The sequence below is a fragment of the Lithobates pipiens genome, unplaced genomic scaffold, assembly GCF_037356315.1.
Source record: "Lithobates pipiens isolate NorthernLeopardFrog02 unplaced genomic scaffold, aLitPip1_a1.2 Scaffold_16, whole genome shotgun sequence".
Taxonomy (NCBI): Eukaryota; Metazoa; Chordata; class Amphibia; order Anura; family Ranidae; genus Lithobates; species Lithobates pipiens.
The window spans coordinates 445,300,963-445,323,104 of record NW_027507748.1 but is presented as its reverse complement, the minus strand read 5'-3'; the positions used below and the strand labels follow the sequence as shown (position 1 = coordinate 445,323,104).

At 42.2% G+C, this 22,142-nt stretch overlaps 1 protein-coding gene across 10 annotated transcripts in view; it reads right to left on the bottom strand.

The window, feature by feature from the left end:
• The window catches only part of INPP4A (inositol polyphosphate-4-phosphatase type I A), a 200,120-nt gene that overhangs the window by 71,044 nt on the left and 106,934 nt on the right, over nucleotides 1-22,142 (bottom strand). For all 10 annotated transcript variants that reach the window (XM_077482752.1, XM_077482754.1, XM_077482756.1 and 7 more), the window contains 2 exons: nucleotides 14,231-14,347; nucleotides 10,825-10,904 (listed from right to left, as the gene is read on the bottom strand). In XM_077482752.1, the coding sequence (XP_077338878.1) occupies nucleotides 10,825-10,904; nucleotides 14,231-14,347 (197 nt within the window). The remainder of the gene's footprint in view (nucleotides 1-10,824; nucleotides 10,905-14,230; nucleotides 14,348-22,142) is intronic.

Sequence of the window (22,142 nt, the reverse complement as noted above, 5' to 3'; positions counted from 1 at the left end):
GATCAGTGAGTATGGGCTGCTTTTCACAGCTTTTTACTCACTGATCATCAGTGTAGTGTCAACACACAACACACCACACAGTACAAACACAGTCCCCACATATGTCCCCAAAACACACATGTCCCAAAACATACATGTCCCCAAATAATAAAAACACATGTCCCTAATAATAAAAACATGTCCCCCACATATGTCCCACTAAAATCACATGTCCCAATGATTATCTGCACACATATGTACGTGATCACCTGCACACATATGTACATGATCATTTGCGTACATATGTCCGTGATCACACAAACCAATTATTATACACTTAACGGAATTTTTTTTACCAAAAACATGTAGCAGAATACATTTTGGCTTAAATTTATGACAAAATTTGATTTTATTGGATTTCTTTTCAAATAGAAAAAAGAAAATATTGTTTTTTTCCCAAATTTCCGCTTTTTTTGCGCTTATATCGCAAAAAAAAAAAAACGGAGTCGTGAATAAATACCACCAAAATAAAGCTCTATTTGTGCGAACAAAATGATAACAATTTCATTTGGGTACAGTGTAGCATGACCGCGCAATTGTCACTGAAAGCGCTAGAGCGCTGAAAGCTGAAAATTGGGCTGGGAAGGAAGGGGGTGAAAGTGCCCTGTATTGAAGTGGTTAAACATCTAAGTTTAGAAGATGCTCTACTTGCTACAAATTTTTTGGTGTCTGCCATTTCACACCTGCCTCCAAATCTATAAGCAGTCACATACAGTATATACTGTTCACATAGCAAGACATTAAATGCTCCTGTCACTTCATATCTACCTCCACATCTCTACATATTTACATGTGTATATTATGCATGCAGACAAGCACAGACACTCAATGTTTCTGTCACTTCATATCTGCCTCCAGATCTTTCCACAATCACATATATAGAATAAATAAACTGCAGTGCTAATACTAAAAGAACATAAATAACAAAATAATTATTGTGATTTCATAAGTATGCAAAAACATAAATTACATAAAGTGCTAATGTACAAAAATATGACCAATCTCTCCACAATTGTGCAAAATGAATCCAAAAGTGCTAAAGTGCCACAAACAGGTCCATGAATTGTAAATGAAGCGTTTCAACAAAGTGCGAGTCCCCTCCAGAACTCCTGTTATGAGGTTTTCACGCCAGTCAAATGTTTCCTCCAGTATTCCTCCGAGGTAATATAAGCAACACCAGGGGGCATCCAGCCAAATGAGAGGTAATCTGTTGGATGGAAAGACTCAGCTTCCTAAACCCTCAAAAGCAAGCTGGATGTGTTCACCGATCTCACCCTTCTTTGCTCACCTCAGTCCAATTTCTTTGATTGTGATAGAATTGCACCCGAGTTGAGAAATTCCATGAACAGGCTGGTTTGCTCAAAACTAGATTTTTGAAAAAGTGCTATGATCAGCTAGTACTAGATAAAACCATCTGTGAGGTCCGAAACTGTAATTGGGAGGATTTGTTGTGTGGAGTGATGTAAGGAGAACTTCTAATATGGAGAGATTTAATTTGTCTTTGATCACCACATATTCAACTAAACACTATATGGTAAAAAAAATTAGATTTTTGTACTCACCGTAAAATACATTTCTCTGAGTTCGACTGACGCAGCGCCTCCTTAATCCTGACCATTGGGCGAGGAGTAGGACTAGGCAGAACAAAAAAACACCTGGCTATGCAAGCAGTAACAGAAGTATAAAAAACGCCATAGAGGGGTGGGTGCTATGTCCGTTGAACTCAGAGAAATGGATTTTACGGGGAGTACAAAAATCCCATTTTCTCTTTCGTTCAATCTTGACCATTGGGATGTCCAAAAGCAGTGCCAAAGAAAAATGAGGGGTGAGCAAAATAACCCAAGGCTAACCATAAGAGCCCTAACCAGGACACAGGAGCCCCATCTGAAATAAAAAACATTTAAAAGAAAAAACACCCCTTATGAGGGAACCCCCCCCCCCCCCCTTAAACAGCAGCCTGCAAAACCTTGCAACCAAAAGAAGCATCCGCAGATGCCAAAATATCTACTTCATGGAAATTAGTGAAGGTATGCACTGATGACCAAATCGCCGCCTTGCAAACCTGTGATACCGACGATTGAAAGGCCCAAGAAGTACTAAACGCCTGAGTAGAATGCGCTGTGACAGGGAAAGGAGGAACATGACCCTTAATAGAATAAGCCTGAGTCACAGTCTGTCTGATCCATCTGGGGATGGTAGCTGAAGAAGCGGCTAGCCCTTTCCTTGGTCCTTGTGTAACCAAAAAAAAAGCGAGTCTGAACTCTGGAACGACTCAGTGTATTCCAGATACACCTGAATCGCACGAACCACATCCAAGGTATGCAAAGAAAATTCCATGGGATGAGCCGGCTTGGGACACAAGGAAGGCAACACAATGTCCTCATTCAAATGGAAGTCAGAGACAACCTTGGGCAAAAATGACGGACAGGGATGAAGAACCACTTTATCCCTATAGAGTACTAAATATGGACGAGGACAGAATAATGCCGCTGACTCCAAAACCCTGCCGGCCGAGGTAATAGCCACCAGGAATGCCACCTTCTGGAACAATGTAGGTAAGGGAATCTCCTAAATGTTCTAGAATGGAGGTTTCTGGAGAACCGATAACACCAAGTTTAAATCCCATGGTGGAAAAAGAAGGTACAGGCGGATCTACAGGCCTCCTTGAATGAAAGTACAAACTAAAGAGAGTGGCTGGGGGTCACTGAAAGAAGACTGCTAAGGCAGACACCTTGCCCTTGATGGTGCTCAAAGCCAACTCCTGCTCAACGCCCTGTTGAAGAAAAGCTAAGATCTAAGCCACAGAAAAGGATCGAGGACAAACACCAAACGACTCACACCAAGAAATGTACACTTTACTCGTACGATGGTATAGCTTACTAGAAGTCGACTTCCTCGCTTTCTCCATAGTATGGATCACTGATCCCGACAGACCTATCACTCAGTACCTGGTTATCAATGGCTAGGCCATTAAACCAGTTACTGTAAAGCAGGATGGAAGCTCAGCCCTCGGTACAACTGGTCCTTTTTTAGAGGTAGCTTCCAAGGGACGTTTACGGCCACTGGAAGACTTTCGTCCTCGGTCCTTCGTAGGCACCGCAGAAGAGGAAGGCATTGGCCCCCGCAGTGACACTAGGATGACTGCGGTATCCACCAGAGGAACTTGTGGGAATGTCACGAGCCTCAGTTACTTCCCGTTGAACTGAACCTGCTGAAGGGGCCAACATTTGAGAAGAAAAACTACTGACCTGGACAGCATTCACTCCAGAGTCAGACCCAGGTGGCCCAAATTCCTGGACAGGGCTAGAGGGGACCTTGGGTAGTTCGGATGTCACCCGAACCTTTACAGGAATTATACCCACACAAGGAGACACAGGCCCCCCCCCAAAGTGGACAAATTCTAACCCCCTTCTTTGGTACCCCCAAAAGGTTCAATTTGTGGACTCCCTTGACGATCACGAAGGAGGTCCATGAATCTAGAAACCAGTAAAGATGTCCCCCCACCCCAACAATGGGTGAGGTCAGACCTTCATGCTGAAGGAGTCTTGTCAGAGGATCCAGAGAAGCCTCCTCTAGGCTTACCAGACCAAGATTGCTTGGAACTTCCTGGGGAAGACTTGAGAGATCTGTTTCCTTTATCTGCGGTCCCGAGAGGCGGGAAGAATTTCTTATGGACTGAGAAGGAAGGCCCCTGACCCGACGAGGCTCCTTGCATTTCCTAGAGGCAGGAAGGTACTCTTACTCCCTGTGACACCCTTAAATGATGTCATCCAGGGAAGCCCCAAAAAGGCGGTCGCCTTGAAAGGGCAGATCAATGAGTGTTTTTTTTTTTTTTTTTAGAGGCTTGGTCTGCTGACCAATACTTAAGCCACAGCACACGTCTAATCACCACCGCTAAAACAGAAAGCTTGGACAACACAGGAGCTGCATCCAAGGCTGCATCACAAATATACTGTAGCCCATGGACCAACTGGTCCACTAAACCATACAGTTAGGGTCTGCGACACCAGGGCCGAGGCCAATACTGGACGCAATGCCGACCCAGCCATAGTAAACCTGCTGCATGCCACAGCCTCCGCTTTCCTGCCAGCCGGGTCCTTAAAGGACAGGGATTAATCTACTGGGATCATGGTGGCTTTATTCAACCTGGAAACAAAAGCGATTCTTCAAAGGGGTAGCGTATTGAGAAACGTTTGGGGACCACAAAAGGGTGATTTTAGTTGTTCCCATTCCTTATAGGTAAACCTATCAAAATAAGCCAGATAAGGAAACACCCTAGGTGTGTCAGGTGACATATGCGTACCAAAAGGACACAGCTACGTCGGTGGCCCTGTCAGCCGCATCCCCCATCATTAGAGTCTCCCGCACCACAGTAACAAGTGCATACACCAGCGCTTTTTCACTCGTTGCTAAGACTGCAGAGAACTCATCTTCACTATCTGACAGTTTAGGGGGCGAGATATTTAAACCCCTCGGACGGGCCATGCTCCCGGCGGCATCAGGCTCAGAATCAGATGAGACAGACTGAGCAGGTAAAGGCGGGGGATGCTATCTCCCGGGTCTTGCCCACACGCTACTTCCACCCGGGATACTAATGACTCAAGGACCGCGCAGCGCAACCATGGGAAGTGGGGGTTCTGAGGGTCCTGCCACCTCCAAGAGGGGATCAGTGGGCGAGAGGTGACCCTGAGGCTCCATAAGAAAGAAGACCCTGTAGTACAAAGGAACTTTGGCACCACTAAGGGACACCCCAATGACCAGGGTACCTATCAGCAGACAGGGAGATACACAAGGACCCTCAAAGACTCACCCTACCAAATGGAGGAGCGCCGCAATTTGGAACCAGCAACACCAATGTTAGCATCCATTTCATATATCCTGGGAAAAGAAGAGAGTCATAGGGGAGGAAGAGGACGAGGAGGAGCCCTGGCATCTCCACGAGGTTCTGGCCATCTCTAGCGTCTAGACTTAGAACATCATCAGCTACACAAACATGGCCGCCAGCCGGAGACCAGCCAGAATAAGAGAAAATGGCCGCTGAGATGTCATCAGACCATCCGAAAATGGCTGCCGGCTGTTTTACATGCTGAAGCATGCTGCCAGGATCCTCTCTGAGCCTTCCACATTGCTGCACCCTCTGCAAGGGGACCCCCTCCAGAAAGGTACTGTACCACCAGGCAGGGTGAACATTTAAGGGAACACCGCTGTGCCCTCTGCACTGGGACGTCCAAACTGCAGACACAGCAGGGCATGCACCTAGGGGTCTCCACTGCACTGGAACCCCCTCCTATACCACCAGGGCAGGAGACACACCCCCAGAAGGGAAATGGCAGGGGAGACCCCCAGGAGTCTCTGCTGCCTGCCCTGGGACTCCCACCCATCTGTGGGGGGAGGGGGAAGCCCAGTTTAACTGTACTGAACTGTACTTACCGATCCATGAGCAGGTGACCCTCCAGACAGAACTCCTCGCCCCTGAAGTGGGGGGCTGTCGGCCAAGGGACCACTGCAACTCAGACCAGAGCCCGTTCGTATGTGTCCCTGCAAGATGTTTAACTCACGGGCTAACCTCCGTGCGTTGAGGCTATTTCGTAGCCGACCTAGCGCGTAGCTGTGGTCTGCACGTGCTCGCTGGCTATACTGAGGAGACCACTGGATCTAGATTATCCAGCCCATCACTCAGCCCGGCAGTGATTGCAGATCTCCCAGGAGAAAATGCATAGAAAAAAAAGAGACAAAAAGTAAAATTTGCTAGGATCAAAAGATCCCAACAAGGAGCTAGGTCCTTACTCCTGACTAGACCAAAAAAAAAAAAAAGGAGCAGGGAGCAGGTTATATACTGACTGAGGACAGCCCATGGGCGTAGCCAGCTGTTTTTTTGTTCTGCCTACTCTTACTCCAGCAGAGGTGATATAACCCAATGGTCAAGATTAAGGAGGCGCTGTGTCCCTCGATGAATGAAAAAGAAATATAATCAAGGAGCATTGACCTGTATTAAAAAGCAATAAGGTCCCAAATGGAGGGGAGGCCATGTTCAGAGAGAAATTTTACTGGCACTGGCCAGTCGCCGTCTTGGATTTGGGAATTAATACATACATCGCTGTCATTTCTTAGTATGAATGTAAGTGGAAAAACATTTTTTAATAAATCGGTTCTTAGGAATTTACAATATTGGGAGTGCTTCCCCTTTTTGTGCCTTTCCCTGTATGTGTCTGAGGGAGGAGATCGGTGAATACCATGGATGAGCAGAACATCCCGTTTCGGTTCGCACCAGAACATACCAAATGGGCAAAAAATTTGGCAGAACACACGAACACCGTTAAAGTCTATGGGACACTAACATGAATAATCATAGAGGAAAGAAAAAGTGTCGCACTGCACTTTCTTTTTTTTCTTTTCTCTATGGTTATTGTGCCTGGGTTATGGTGTTCAGCTGCTGGTTTTTATATTGAGTTTTGCCAAGCGCAGATTTTTCTTCTACCCATTTATGAATAATCATAAGTTCTCATTTTAAAGGCTTATATGCAAGTTATTGTCATAAAAAGTGTTTGGCGACCTGGGTCCTGCCCCAGGGGACATGTATCAAGAGGGGGCGGGGTCACCCATTTACATAACCGGGTGACCTCGCCCCCCTCTGACGCCATGGACAAGCCATGGGAAAGTCCCTGTGGCGTCAGAGCGGACGGGGTCATCCGGGTACGTCACTGGGTGGCCCCGTCCTCAGTTATACAAGAACTGTCATCAGTGAAGAAGCGTCACACGGCGGGAGCCTCTGGTAGAGGAGGATCGGTGGAGGATTTTTTTTTTCTTTTTCGGTCCATCGCAGCATGAAGAAGATGAATGGACATGGTGGGACATTTTTATTTTTTAATAAAGGACTTGTCCCCAAGCTGTGTCTTGTTGTTTTTAACATTTTGACACTTTTTGTGAAATGGACCCCATTTGTACCCCGGGGGGGGGGGGGATCTGGGGGTCCCCTTGTTAAAGGGGGCTTTCAGATTCCAATAAAGACCTCCACAACCACAGCTCAAGGGTTGTGAGGAAAGGGCCCTTGTCCACATCAACATGGGGACAGGGTGCTTTGGAGGGCTACCCCAAAGCATCCTCCCCATGTTGAGGGCATGTGGCCTGGTATGGCTCAGGAAGGGGGGCGCTCTCTCATCCCCCCCTTTTCCTGCGGCCTGCTAGGTTGTGTGCTTGGATAAGGGTCTGGTATGGATTTTGAGGGGGACCCCTACGCCACTTTTAAAAAAAATTGGCGCAGCGTTCCCCTTAATTTCCTTATCAGACCCAAAGAGTCCGGTATGGATTTTAGGGGAAACCCCACACAATTTTTTTTTTCATTTTGGTTCGGGGTCCCCCTTAATATTCATACCAGACCCAAAGGGCCTGGTAATGGAGGGGGTGGGGGGGGGGGAACCTCAAGCTCTTTTTTTCAATGAGTTTTATCTATATTGCCGAGACCCGACAATTCATTACAGCCACAATCAGTTTTAAATGACAGTTTTTCCTTTAGAAATGTCATTTTGCTGTAGTATTGTACTAAACATGGGAAAAATGCGCCACTTTACAGGCATACTATAGACACCCCCCAGGCACGATATTTAAAGGAATATTTCATTTTTATTGTTTCATTTTAGACATTAAAAAAATGTTGCATTGATACATGTCCCCTGGGGCCGGACCCAAGTCCTCAAACACTTATGACAATAACTTGCATACAAGCCTTTAAAATTAGCACTTTAGATTTTTTCATGTTAGTGTCCCATAGACTAACTGTTCTGGCGGCTTTCGAAATTTGCCCGAACACCGCATATTGTTCCGTGTTTGCAGAACATCCAAACAACCAAAGTTCGGCCCCAATCGTTCGCCCATCCCTAGTGAATACATACACCTTGCGGTTTTACTTGGGGATTAGGGAGCCGAGTCTCGCCATCCAACTTCTTGCATCTCTTTTGACCAGACACCCTTTGGTGTTGCTTATATTACCTTGGAGAAATACTGGATGATGTGCGCATAACAGGGGCGGACTGACAACTCATGGGGCCCCCGGACAATAGGAGATTATGGGGCCCCCAGGCAATCAGACATTATGGGGCCACACAGTATATACAAACACACACACACACACACAGTATACAATCACACAATATACACAGACATGTTTCTATTGGCTGAGAAGGTACTGGAGAGGTGGGGCAGCTATAATCTCTGATTTTTAGACCAAAAGGATGTCGGTAAGGGACATTTCAGAGACAGATGTAAAAAAAAAAAAAAAAAACAGTTTGAATATTTTATGACTATTTGTGGCACTTTTTATTTTTGCACAACTGTGGAAAGCTTGTTCATATTCTTGTACATTAGCCTTTTAAGTAATTTATGCTTTTGCTCATTTATGAAACAATTAATTTTTTCTTCTAATTTTCTGTTTGTATTAGCGCTGCATAGAGCTGCACAATTAATCGTTAAAAAAATTGTGATCTCGATTCACCCCCTCTGATGATCTCTCCTGCAGAGGTTGCTATATAAACATGTGGAGAAACTATCTGCTCACTCAGCTGTCAAAAGAAAACATCCCAGTCTGCCAAGTTTTTTTTTAAACTTGCAATATTGTAACTAAGCTTCCTTCTTAGATCAAAGGGATAGAACTTCTGTGTAAATAAATAATCTGGGCAGACTGCCAAATTTTCAACAATGTGTAAATGCAGGAAGTTTAACCACTTAAAGCGGTTCTGCACCTTTAAAAAAAATTATTAAAAGCCAGCAGCTACGAATATTGCAGCTGCTGACTTAATAAATTCACACTTACCTGTCCCAGGGTCCAGCGATGTCGGCGGCAGATGACAAGCGATCGCTCGTCTCTCTGCTGCCCCCGCCGCCATCCTCTGTCAGGGAATCGGGAAGTGAAGCGTTGTGGCTTCACTGCCCGGTTCCCTACTGCGCATGCGCGAGTCGCGCTGTGCGTCTCTGCTGGTCCCCGCTGTGTCCTGGGAACTGTGTGTTTCCCAGAACACGGGCGGGGCATCTGCGGCGGTCTTGTCCTGGAAGTGGGTGCAGATACCTGGATTATCCAGGTAACTGCACCCCCCTCCCCCCTGAAAGGTGCCGATTGTGGCAACGGAGGGGGAAGGGGTCAGATGAGCGGAACTTCCACTTCAGGGTGGAGAACCGCTTTAAAGTCTAAATATTTTTCTGACACTTCTTAAGTTAAAATCAATATTTTTTGCTATAAAATTACATACATTATATATATTTTAGCAGAGACCCTAGGGAATAAAATGGCAATTGCTGCAATATTTTATGTCACACTGTTTTTGCCCAGCGGTCTTTCAAATGCAATTTTTTGGGAAAAAGATTCACTTCAATGAAAAAAAAAAAAAAAAAAAAAACAGTAAAGTTAGCCCAATTTTTTTTGTTAAAGATGTTACGTTACAAGAATCGTGATCTATCTTCTAAGCAAAAAAATCGTGATTCTCATTTTAGCCAGAATTGTGCAGCTCTAGCGCTGGACATTATTCTATTTGTGTTATATTCTGTATCAGGGTGAGGTGGTGACAGCGGGTTAGGGTGTTTTTTTTTTTTTTTACCAGACCTCAAGCCCAAAATTTCTTTACATGTTTGTTTGGACAGTGCCATATATACTGTTCATGTTTAGTTTCAGCCTCTACTTAAGTAGTCTACTGTATGCACAGTCACACACACACACACATACATACATACATACATACATACATACATACACATACCCATACATATACACACACACACACATATCTAAAATTCAAAATGCTAATCATAACATACAAGGCCATTCACAACACCGCCCCTATCTACATCACCAACCTCATCTGCAGATATCACCCAAATCGTCCCCTCTGCTCCTCCGAGGACCTCCTGCTCTATAGCTCCCTTGTTACCTCCTCCCATGCTCGCCTTCAAGACTTCTCCAGAGCCTCTTCCATCCTCTGGAACTCCTTGCCCCAGTATATCCGATCAGCCCCTACCCTGTCCACCTTTAGGAGATCCCTGAAAACTAATTTATTCAGGGAAGCCTATCCCACACCCACCTAACTGTCCCCGAGCCACCCCATCAAATCATTCTCTGCAGCTATTACCTTTTTGTACCACCCCCTCCTTTTAGAATGTAAGCTCTATGAGCAGGGCCCTCCTGTACCTTTTGTAATGAACTGTACTGTAATTGTGTTGTCCCCCCTATACATTGTAAAGTGCTGTGTAAACTGTTGGTGTTATATAAATCGCATATAATAATATACTGTACACATAGATAAGCAACACAAGGAATGCTTCTGACATTTCATATCTTCCATCTAGATCTACATTCACATATACAGTATACTGTACAGATAAAGACACTTCACATCCCCCTCCAGACCAGTGTACAGTCACATATATACTGTACACACAGATAAATATAGACACCAAATGCCTCTGTCAATATCTATTAATATATATATATATATATATATATATATATATATATATATATATATATATATATATATATATATATATACTGTACACGTAGACCAGAAAGGCACTGAATGCCTCCTGTCACGTTATATCCGCTTCCAAATCTATACACATTCACACACACACACACACACACACACACACACAGATAAGTGAGAAACTGAATGCTTCTGTCACTTTACATCAGCCTTCTGATCAGAAAAACAACAAAACTTTTTATCACTCCATACCCGCTTTAATATCTATGAACATTCACATATACATAGTAAGCAGACAAGCAAGAAACAATATGCTTACCATAGTGGCAGGTGTAATCTGTGGCTCTTCTCCTGTAATAAATCCTTTACTATAAACTTTCCAGAGCCTAGCAAATACATCTATGCAGAAAAAATAAAGAAGGAGGAAAGTACAATGTTAACATGCTTCAAATCTTCAGATTTATCTACTTCCTGCTATGTTAGCAGGTCGGATAACAGAAAAACGTATCAACTTTTTTTTTTTTTTTTTTTTAAAGGAGACCTTTCCTTGGAGAAACAAAGATTTCCAGTGTTTCTTTCTGCAGTTGCCTGGCTGTAATGTTGGCTCAATTGCTAAATACTTTGAAAAAAAAAAAAAGACTTTTCTTATATGCGCGTTTGCTTCACATAAGTTACATAGAAAGTAATAAACCCAGAGGGTCAGCATTACAGCCATGCAACCAGCATTGTCATATGGTCTGCTATAATTCCACTCTGTAGCAGAGCTGACATTAATCCAGTTCAACTCTTCTGGCTGCTGTAGTTCTTCCTGTTGACCCCTGGTAACTGTGGGACACAATAGTGATCTATGGGTTTAGCAGGAGGCACCACAGCATCCAGAAGGGGACATACTTGTCTACATACCCAGAAGCATGGAAAAGGATCAGTGCCAGAATCTCTCATAGAGCCTGAAGCTTTAGCAAATTTGCCAAGGGACAGGTCATTTTGCTGACCCCCTCCAGGCAGGATCACTTTAAAGTTTCCCCTCCTATGATCAATCATTGTAAAAAGCAGCAATGACAGCGCACATCCATTTTAGATTCCATTGGATTCTGTGTAGTGTCTCTATCTTATGCCGCGTACACGCGATCGGAATTCTCGTCGGAAAAAAGCTCTGATGGTTTTCCCGACGGAATTCTGACGGAATTCAGCTCAAGCTGTCTTGCCTACACACAGTCACATCAAATTCCGATCATTTATAACACGGTGACGTACAACACGTACGACGTGACTAGAAAAGGGAGTCCAATAGCCAGTAGCCAATAGCTTCTGTCTCGTAGTTGAATCTGAGCATGCGTGATTTTTGGCGTGTCGGAATTGCATACACACGATCGGAATTACCGATAGAAAGTTTTTCCGAGAACTGAGAACATGCTATCAATTTTTGGCTGGTGGAAATTCGGACCGCTAAATTCCGATGGAGCATACACACGGTCGCATTTTCCAATGAAAAGCTCTCTTCGGTCTTTTTCTGGCCGGAATTCCGATCGTGTGTACGCGGCATAAGAAGAAAAAGTTTCTTTAATCTGATATAACTACAATTTTATAATGATTTTATCAACAAAGAACAAGTGTGATATAGCTCAAACATCACATACTTACATGTGTGATTTCATTATTTGTTAAAGACACAGGGAATAAAGTACATAAAGGAAATGAAAAGTGTGGTAATATTAACTATTTATTGGAGTTATTGTAATATAGGTTATGTTATTAAATTCAGGGTAAGACAACCCAAAAGGGATATTTCCGATTTCTGTACATGCCTGTGCATAGAACTGCTGATCAGCTTCCCTACACCCAGCTCAGTCCAATATAAGGAGTTTTATTCTGCCACCAGAATGTTTTGCATTTTTCTTACAGTACAGAGAATGAAGAAGAGGAACTTGGCCATTGGCTAAGGTAGGAAGTGTGACAATCAAGTGACATGATGGGAAATAACCAGGAGTTCTTAAAAGTTGAAGACCTGGCAGATGCAAAAAAATAAAAAATAAATTGGTATCAACAGTTAAGAGGAATATTGCCTAGAAAGCCCCTTTAAAGTGTTACTAAACAGTAAAATCAGTCTGTATGGTTGTTATACTCACTGTGGAACCTAAGGGCTTAATCCTGTTCATTGTGTAAAAACGATGTTTGATCCTGTATTCTCTGATTCCACCCTTCTTTTAATGTCCCCAATCCTTTTCCTGATAGTACAAATCCTTTGGAGTCACTCTGCACATGCTCAGTTTGGTGTAAAGTTTTTATTTTCTTGAGGGTGCATATAATCAGCATAGGACCAATCAGTACTGTCCAGACAGAGGGTCAGGGGTTTTGCAGCCTCATAGGCCAGAGAAGAATGAACATTCCTCCTACAAGCTTTAACCAGACACTGATAGAAGTCACAAGACTGCTATATACTGCTGATGAGAAAAAGGTATTTAGCAGCTTATATTTACTAAAATAATTGCATTTCCATGTTCTGTGTACTGTGGGAGACCAGATATAGTGAATGCAGGGTCCTGGGTTTAGTAACACATTAAAGCATGTGCATTGGGTAATAAATGAAACTATTCTTCATATATAAAAATAAATAATAAAAATTACAACTGACTACAAAAGCTAAAGCAGGCTCACAATGTTCGGTTAAGGAAGGAGGAGTGTCTAGCCTTTGAAATACATTCCGATTGGCCAGTTCCTCTCCAGACCATAACAGTTGTCAACAGGCTCCATGCAGCTCGTGGCTCCAGCATTCTCCCTTCTGTCTCCATGAAGCTGCTGCTGCAGTAAGGATTTCTTCACTATCCCATGCAGGATCCTCCACACAGCCTACCCAGGCAAACCATCTCCCTGCATACACCCTGTGAGTTGAACCGGTCACTGTTTTTTTTTAATCTACACCTAATAAACCAATTTAGGCCTCTTTCACACTACCGATCCGTTCAGGTCTGCCTGTCAGTTCTTCAGGCGGACCTGAACGGATGCTCCGTAGACCTCTATGGAGCATTGGATGTCAGCTGACATCTGACCTGCTCCGATCTGAAAAGTGTGACGGAGGGAAAACTTACTTTTCCATCCGTCATCGGATCGGATCGGGTGACGACGGGCACTGCGGTCCATCGTCATCCAATCTCCCATAGGGGAGAGCGGCGATGTGACAGGTCCGTCCCCGCGCAGTGTGCAGAGACAGACCTGTCATCTTCCTGCTCAGCGGGGATCGCTCGACGGAGCGATCCCTGCGGCGGATCAGCACTGATCCGTCCTGTGTGAAAGGACCCTTACACTGTTGGCTGTTTGGTGCCTTTTTTCCTTCCCCTCACAATGATTTGATAGAGTTCAGCAAGAAATTAGACATTTACATATGCCACTATGGGTTTAACATTTACAGCTCAACATAGGGGGGAAAAATTAAAATTTAAAGCCTCAGTCCAGTAGTTTTCAATCCTCGGCCACTAGATCGACAATCCCAGCACCTAGAATTGGAGGCACTAAGTGACGTGGGGAAGGCTTTAGACGAGTATACCTTGCTTCACACAGTACAGGAAAATATTGCCTAGCAGGATAGGTGGGAGGACAGGGTGAGGGGAAAAATTTTTTTTTCTGGAATGGGCCTTTAAGCATATTTGAAATAGAAGGATTGCAGCTTATCACAACATTAGTGATTTGTTTTTTTATGAAAGAGGAAAGGGAGCATATAAACAACTTACAGTTCCCTGAGATCGGTCTTTGACATCATACACAGACATCTTAATCTGGGTCATTTGATTTATGAGAGAGTCCTGGAAGAAGGCAACGCTGCTAAGAAAAATAGGATTGCTTGTTCCCTAAAATATGAAAGAGAAAATAAAAAAATAAATATCTCAATTCTCACAGATATGTGTACTATATAACTTGATCAATCATAACATTATGATCACTGACAAAGTGAATAACATTGATTAGATTATCTTACAATAGCACCTGGAAGTGGGTGAGATATATTAGGCAGCAAGTGGACTTGTCCCTGAAGTTGAGGTGTTGAAAGCAGAAAAAAAAATGGGCAAGCACAAGGATTTTCTCAACTTTGAGAAGGGCCAAATTGTAATGGTTAGATCAGTGGTTGTCAAATTAAGAGCAAAAGAGGACCTTCAAATATGGCGCCTGACATCACCTAAAGGGCCATCCATAATGTTCAATAATGTAATCCTTGAGAGGACTGTCAGAAACTGGAGACCTAATAGGAGGAAATGAGGCTCAGAGAGTGTGGACATGCTGCATTGATGGCTGGGGATATACTGCAGAAGACAATACAAAACTGGGAACATGTTACGTGAGGCTAGTAGAGATCAATGCTATTACCCTAATTAATGCTTCCACTGTAGGCTGCTGAGGTCTGAGGGCCGCACAACATATACCAAAGGGCAACATGCGGGCACAGACCAGTCAGGCTGCTTATGCCGACCCCAGTCAAAAGCACATAAAATGGGTACATTAGGCAAAGGAGAAGATGGCCTGGTCTGATGAATTCAAGAATGGTTGGAGAAACACAACAGTGAGTTTGATGTATTGATTCAGACTCCAAATTCTCCAGTTTTTAATCCGATCAAGCATTTGTGGAATGGGCTGGGGAGAAAAAAAAAAAAAAAAAAAAAAAAAAAAAAAAGGTTCTCTCCATGGAAGCCCCACCTCACAACTTACAGAATTTAAAAAGATCTGCTACTGATGGCTTGGTGCCAGATACCACAGCATACCTTCAGAGGTCTAGTGGAGTCACTTAGATTATGGTGGGTAGTCATAATGTTATGGCTGATTGGTGTACTCCCCCTGGTACATCCAGAAAGATAATGACAGTATAGACTTGATTAAAGCCGCCTTAACATTTACAAGAAAACATAATGAGCTCTTATAGTATGAATGAGTGTACAAAGCAACTGTTTCATGATCCAACCCACCTTATTTTACCTCTTTTTATGGATGCAGCGAGTATGAACTGTTATGATTATGACAGCCTAAAATTACCAGTAGACTTTAAAATGAAAGTCTAAATAAATACATAGAATGTAATGTTTGTACAATTACTGTGCGCCTGACTACATTGATTTATGAACTGTACAAAATATGTCCCACCATAATAATGTAGTAATGACTTATAACACAAGCAAATGTATAAATAGAATCAAGTGGACATTCTTCTCTGAAATTACAGCACTCAATTACATGAAGAATAGAGCCAACAAAGGCATAGTGCCAGCAAATTGACCTTTAGCTGGAGGATGCATGCTCTTGTTTTATTACGATTATGCTTTCCTGAACTTTATTCTTAACCACTTAAAGACCGAGCCTCTTTCTGAGTTAAGTTAAAAACTGTTTTGTTTTTTTTTGCTAGAAAATTACTTAGAACCTCCAAACATACATTTTTTTTCTAACACCCTAGAGAATAAAATGGTGGTTGTTGCAATACTTTCTGTCTCACCGTATTTGCGCAGAGGTCTTACAAGCTCACTTTTTTGGGGGAAAAAATACACATTTTTTAATTAAAAAAATAAGACAACAATAAATTTAGCCCAATTTTTTTTATATTGTGAAAGATAATTTTAGGCCGAGTAAATTGATACCCAACATGTCACACTTCAAAAGTGCATCCGCTCTTGGAATGGCAACAAACTTTTACCCTTAAAAATCTCCATAGGCAACGTTTAAAAAAATTCTACAAGTTGCATGTTTTAAGTTACGGAGGAGGGCTAGAATTATTGCTCTCGCTCTACCGATCACGGAAATACCTCACATGTCATATTTGGGCATTACTCACGTATGCGTTCGCTTATGCATGCGAGCTCGGTGGGACGGGGCACGTTTAAACTTTTTTTTCTTATTTATTTTACCTTTTATTTGTTATTTTTACACTGTTCTTTAAAATTGTGTCACTTTTATTCCTATTACAAGGAATGTAAACATCCCTTGTAATAGAAAAAAAAGCATGACAGGGCCTCTTACACATGAGATCTGGGGGTCAAAAAGACCTCAGATCTCATATTTACACTAAAATGCAAAAAATAAATAAATAAAAATGTTGTTATTTAAAAAAAAAATTAAAAAAATGGCCCTTTAAGAGCTATGGGTGGAAGTGACATTTTGACGTCGCTTCTGCCCTGCAATGGTATGGAGACGAGTGAGCACCATCTTCTCCTCACTCGTCTCCATACCACACAGGGAAGAGGACGCGATCGCCTCCGTCGCCGTTTCCGATGGCTTCGGTAAGCGGCAGAGAACACCAGGGAGGCCTATCTTCCGCCGCCGATAAAAGTGATCTTGCGGAGAATCTGCCGCAGAGACCTCTATTATCAGAAACCGGACCGCCTGCTGAAGAGGATACTGGGGTTATGGCAGCCAGCTGCTGTCATAACAAAGATATCCCTCTTCAAACAACTGACGTATATCGGTGTGTGGCAGTTGGGATGTGGGTAAAGTACAACTAAAAGCTTCTGTATGACAGTCTAAACCAGTGGTCCTTAAACTGTGGCCCTTTGCCTGCCTTTAGCCGGCCCCCTGGGCACTGTTTTTCCACTGATATGAGGTCATATTCTTTCCATTAACACCAAACAGGGAGCACTATTCCTCCCACAGGCATCAATGATGGGCCACTATTCCTCCCACTGACACCAGAGATGGGGAACCAATTCTCCCACTGACACCAATGATGGAGCACTATTTCTGCCACTGACACCAGTGATGTCATTTTTTTTACTCCCACTAACCACCAAGCCTATGGCTTTGTTTATTACCACAGATGCCAGGGCATTTTCTTCTACTCCCACTGGTACCGGTCCAGCCCCTCTAAAGTTTGAAGGGCAGTAAACTGACCCCTAGTCTAAACAAATCCAGCAGTTATTTGATGTACAAGCCTCATAAGAAACAAAAATACTTTTACCTTCCTTGACTGAACCAAATCTTCTGTCATTTGTGCCTTACATGCTTTCCTTCCAGTCACTGCAACCCACAGTGGCGCATGTCACACGACCTTTGCGCATCAATTTTTTAAACGTTTTTTTTTTTTAATACCGTTTAATGTATTAAAAAATAAAACAGTAAAGTTAGCCCAATTTTTTTAATATAATTTTATTTTTATTTATTTTTTTAACAGAAGAGTTTAGTAGACAAATCAGCATTACATCGCAAAACAATACAGTAAGTCCGGTTTCAAACAGGTATAGACAGGAGAAGCCACCTTCATCCGGCGGTCATCCGTTAGCTAAGGATCCAACAATACAGATATCACGAGTATCAATTACACACAATCATAAACGCATGACATCTTTAGTGAGATCTCAAATTCATTAGGTAGGTCATGTGAGCGCGGGGGGGAGGGGGGAAGAGGAGAAAGAAAAAAAAAAGGAGGGGGGGCGGGGGAGGTCAGGGTGGCAGCGAACTTGGGGGGGGGGGATATGACTATTAAACAGGAGAGGGGGGGAATCTCAACTGGAGTGATCCAAATCTTAATTAGGGGGAGGGGGGAACGAGATCAGCAGAGGCATCTATCCAAGAGGACCAGACTGCGGATCGAGATCAGCAGAGGCATCTATCCAAGAGGACCAGACTTTATCAAACTTCCCTGGGCATTGTCTACTTTCATAGGTCAGCTTGTACAGGGGGAGCACCATGGTCACCGATTGTCTCCACGAGGTCAGAATAGGGGGGTCTTCCAATTTCCATCTCAACAGAATCTCACATCTGGCATAGCACAATGAGAGTGTAAGACACAGTTTGCTATATCTATCCCCCTCAATGTCTGGCAGATGACTTAAAAGTAGGGTTTGAGGGTCCACCCGGAGGTTCGACCCGGTCACATCATTCAGTGTAGATACCACTGCCGTCCAGCAGGGCTGGAGTTTGGGACAGGAACAGACCATTTGCCAGAAAGTACCTTTTATATAATGTTTAAGATGATGTTACGCCAATTACCAAGATACCAAACATGTCACACTTTAAAATTAATCTCCATAGGCAATGCTTTAAAAATGTTTACAGGTTACGGTCTAGGGCTAAAATTGTTGCTCTCGCTCTAATGCACACTCCGATATCCGACATGATTTTAATGCCGTTTACATCTGTGGGCATGACTTGCGTATGTGTTTGCTTCTGTGCGCAAACACGCGGGGACAGGGGCACTTTAAAAAAAAATATTTCATTGTTTATTTTACTTAATTTTATTTTTAAACCTTCTTTTTATTTATTTTTTATTTTATATCACTTTTATTCCTATTACAAGGAATGCTGCATGACAGGTCCTCTTTATTGAGAGACCCCAGATCTCTCCTCCAGGCTGGAAAGACAGAAATCACAAAAGATCTCTTTCTTTGCAGCCGAGTCCTCTGCATTGTTCACTTCTACTGGCCAGATGTGACATCATAATGTCCACCAAAGGTCATAGAGACGACTGGGGACCATTTGGTCACTGGAAATCTCTATGATCAATGTCTGGTTGTGGTGGATTCCTTCTCCGGCTCGCCGATCGCATGGGCAGCGGAGGGCGGGTAGGAGGGGGATGTCCCCTCTCGACCCCTGTAAGAATGATCAAGCGGCTGAACTGCTGCTATGATTATTCTTACGGTGCAGGGAATCGCCAGCTCTAAAAGATGATATCTCATTGATGCCTGTAGCTGCAGGTATCACTCAGATATCTCCACTCAAATTCAAAGACATCATATGACGTCTTTGGGCTGGAAGTGGTTAACAGGTATTTGTGGGACTTTGCTGGGGCTTGAAGAGAAAACAGAAATGCAAATTATAATTGAGTACTGTACACATTTTTAATGGGAAGCCACATTTCTACTTTAAATACTTTGCGCCCAAAACTTCAAGAATGGATTACTTTATGACAACTGTACCGCTAAGGCTTATACTATGGGTGTAGCTGCAGAGATTTGAAAATGCAGCTGTGGCTGCCATTTGAAAAATTGCCTATTCAGAATTTTTCAGACCTTTACAAAATCTACAGAATGCTCTAGTGATCAATGTTTGGAATAGGAATGCATTTCCTTTAGATAAAAAAAAAAATGGGATCTATACCAACAAACTTGAGACACAAGTAACGAATACAATTATTATTTTTTTATTCTGAATTTTATGAGTTATGGTGCAGAATAATGCTGTTACTTAAAAAGTTAGAATTATTCCTGAACTCTTTGGTTCTACTCTTTTCTGTTATGCATGCTCACATACAAAATGCATGCTCACATACAAGCCAGATTTTGCAGTTCCCTTATACGAACTGGAAAAGTATGATGTAGCACAAAAAGAAATGCCCTATGTGCAGAAACAGTTGTGCTCATAAGTTTACATACCCTGGCGGAATTTATGATTTCTTGACCATTTTTCAGAGAATATGAATAACACAAAAACCTTTTCTATCACTCATGGTTAGTGTTTGGCTGAAGCCATTATCAATCAACTTGTAAACTTTTGATCAGGGTCATCTGTGCAGTTTTTGTTGTCATTATGATTTAAAAAGAGTAAACACAGTTGATTAATAATAAATGGCTTCAGCCAAACACTAACCACGAGTGAAAGAAAAGTTTTTGGGTCATTAATATTCTCTAAAAAATAAAAAAAATAAAAAATCGCCAAGAAGTCATGAATTCTGCCCGGGTATGTAACATAAGCAATGTCATATAACGTACCCAATTTAGAAAACATATTGTAGAGGGGGCACTAAAGGTTGACAGCACAAGAGTTACACTTTCAATTTTCTGCATATCCAGATGTACATCATTTTTTTATTTTTTTGTCATGTGTTAATTAGTATTTTTCTTCATCACAGATAAATTATAAAAAAAAAAAAAAAAACATGGAAAAAAACAAAAACAAACAAACAATATCCCCCTCCCCCAGCCCCAATTTCCCCTCCTCTTTCCCTTCTCCCTCCCCCCTCCTCTCCAATCCTCCTCCGTCCATAAGCTCCCCACCCAATTCCTTCTTGAGTCATCATACCTTAATTATTCTATAACTGGTAAATTATCTATTTACCCCTATGCTTCCATCTAGTCCTAAAATATATGGTGTCAATCCTGGTAACAGCCAGGGTCCCCACATTTCACCAAATGTATTTGATAAACCCCCATTTCTTATATACCTGACATTTACACCATTCACCTGTATCTGCCATTCCTCATATGTTGGGCTTCTGGAGGATATCCATTTCATCGCTATTCATTTTCTTGCAATAAATAGTATCCTATTAATGATTAATCTAGTTGCCGAAGCATATACTTCTTTTTCTAAGTATCCTAACAAGCATTTTTTGGATCTATCTGTATCTGGGTTTGGTACACCTGGTTAAACGTTTTTATCACAATCTGCCAACATCTAAACAATTTAGGGCAATTCCAAAGCATATGCAGCATATGTCAGCAGATACTCTTGAACATCTGGGACATTCCGATGTTTCCCGTTTACCCCAATGATCTAGTTTAGCTGGTGTCCTATAAGCTCTATATATTATGTATAATTGTGTTAAGCATTGCTGTGAATATATTGATTCAGTTTGTATGGTTTCCAATACACCCTGCCATGTTTCATCTGTCATTTTTCCAAGATCTGTTTCCCATCCTTTCCTAGCTAAGCAGCTATTTGTTTCTCTTGTCTGCTCAGTTAGGCGACCATAAAGTGTGGAAATCACACCCGTCTTAACCGGTTTCTTTGCTAGGGTATCCATAAGTGGCATATTTTGTATCTTAACTTTTTTATCTTTAAACTGGCTCTGTAGAGCATGGCGCAATTGTAAATATTGAAAAAAAAAAGTATGAGAAGGCAGTGTATGTTTTCTGTAAATCTTGAAATGTTTTTAATAAATTGCCAGTATAAAGCTGTGCAATATATTGTATCCCATTTTCTCTCTATACTCCAAATCCTTTTAATTTATCTAGTTCCTTAGAATTTTTATTACCCCACAAGGGGGGGGGGGGGTATACTGATACAGTATGTAGTTATATTGCATAATAAGTTTCATTTCCTGCCAGACCTTATGTACAAGTGCAAGAGTTGGGCCTTGCACATCAACCAGGCTACTTTATTCTATTTGAGCTATCAAATGGTATTGTGAAGATCTACTCAGAATTATTGAATAGGGTCTGTCCAATCTATTACTTCCCATCCTGCAACCTGTTGTAGATGTGCTGCTAAAAAATACATTTTAACATTTGTAACAGCAAGGCCACCCTTAGCTTTGGGAAGTTGTAATGTATTAAGTTTAATTTTGCCCCTTCCATAGCAAGGCTCGAAACAGGGAGTCTATTTCTTTTAAACCATTTAAGTGTTATCCAGATCGGTGCAAGACAGAGTAACAGTGGGGCCCACACCATTTTTATTAAATCTGCCTTACAACTGACAATGTTAGTTTGGACCTTACTTTACTCTTCATCTTAAACTTATCTAATATGGGGGCTAGGTTATAATTAATATATTCCTTTAAATTTGAAGAGACCCTTATCCCTAAATATTTAAAGAATGTAACAACCTGTATTTTATGCTCTATTGGTGGTAAAGTCACTGTTAACTCATCAATGGGGAGTAGTACTAATTTTTCCCAATTTATAACAAACTCTGAGAATCTACCAAAATATTCAATCAACTTTATCACATATG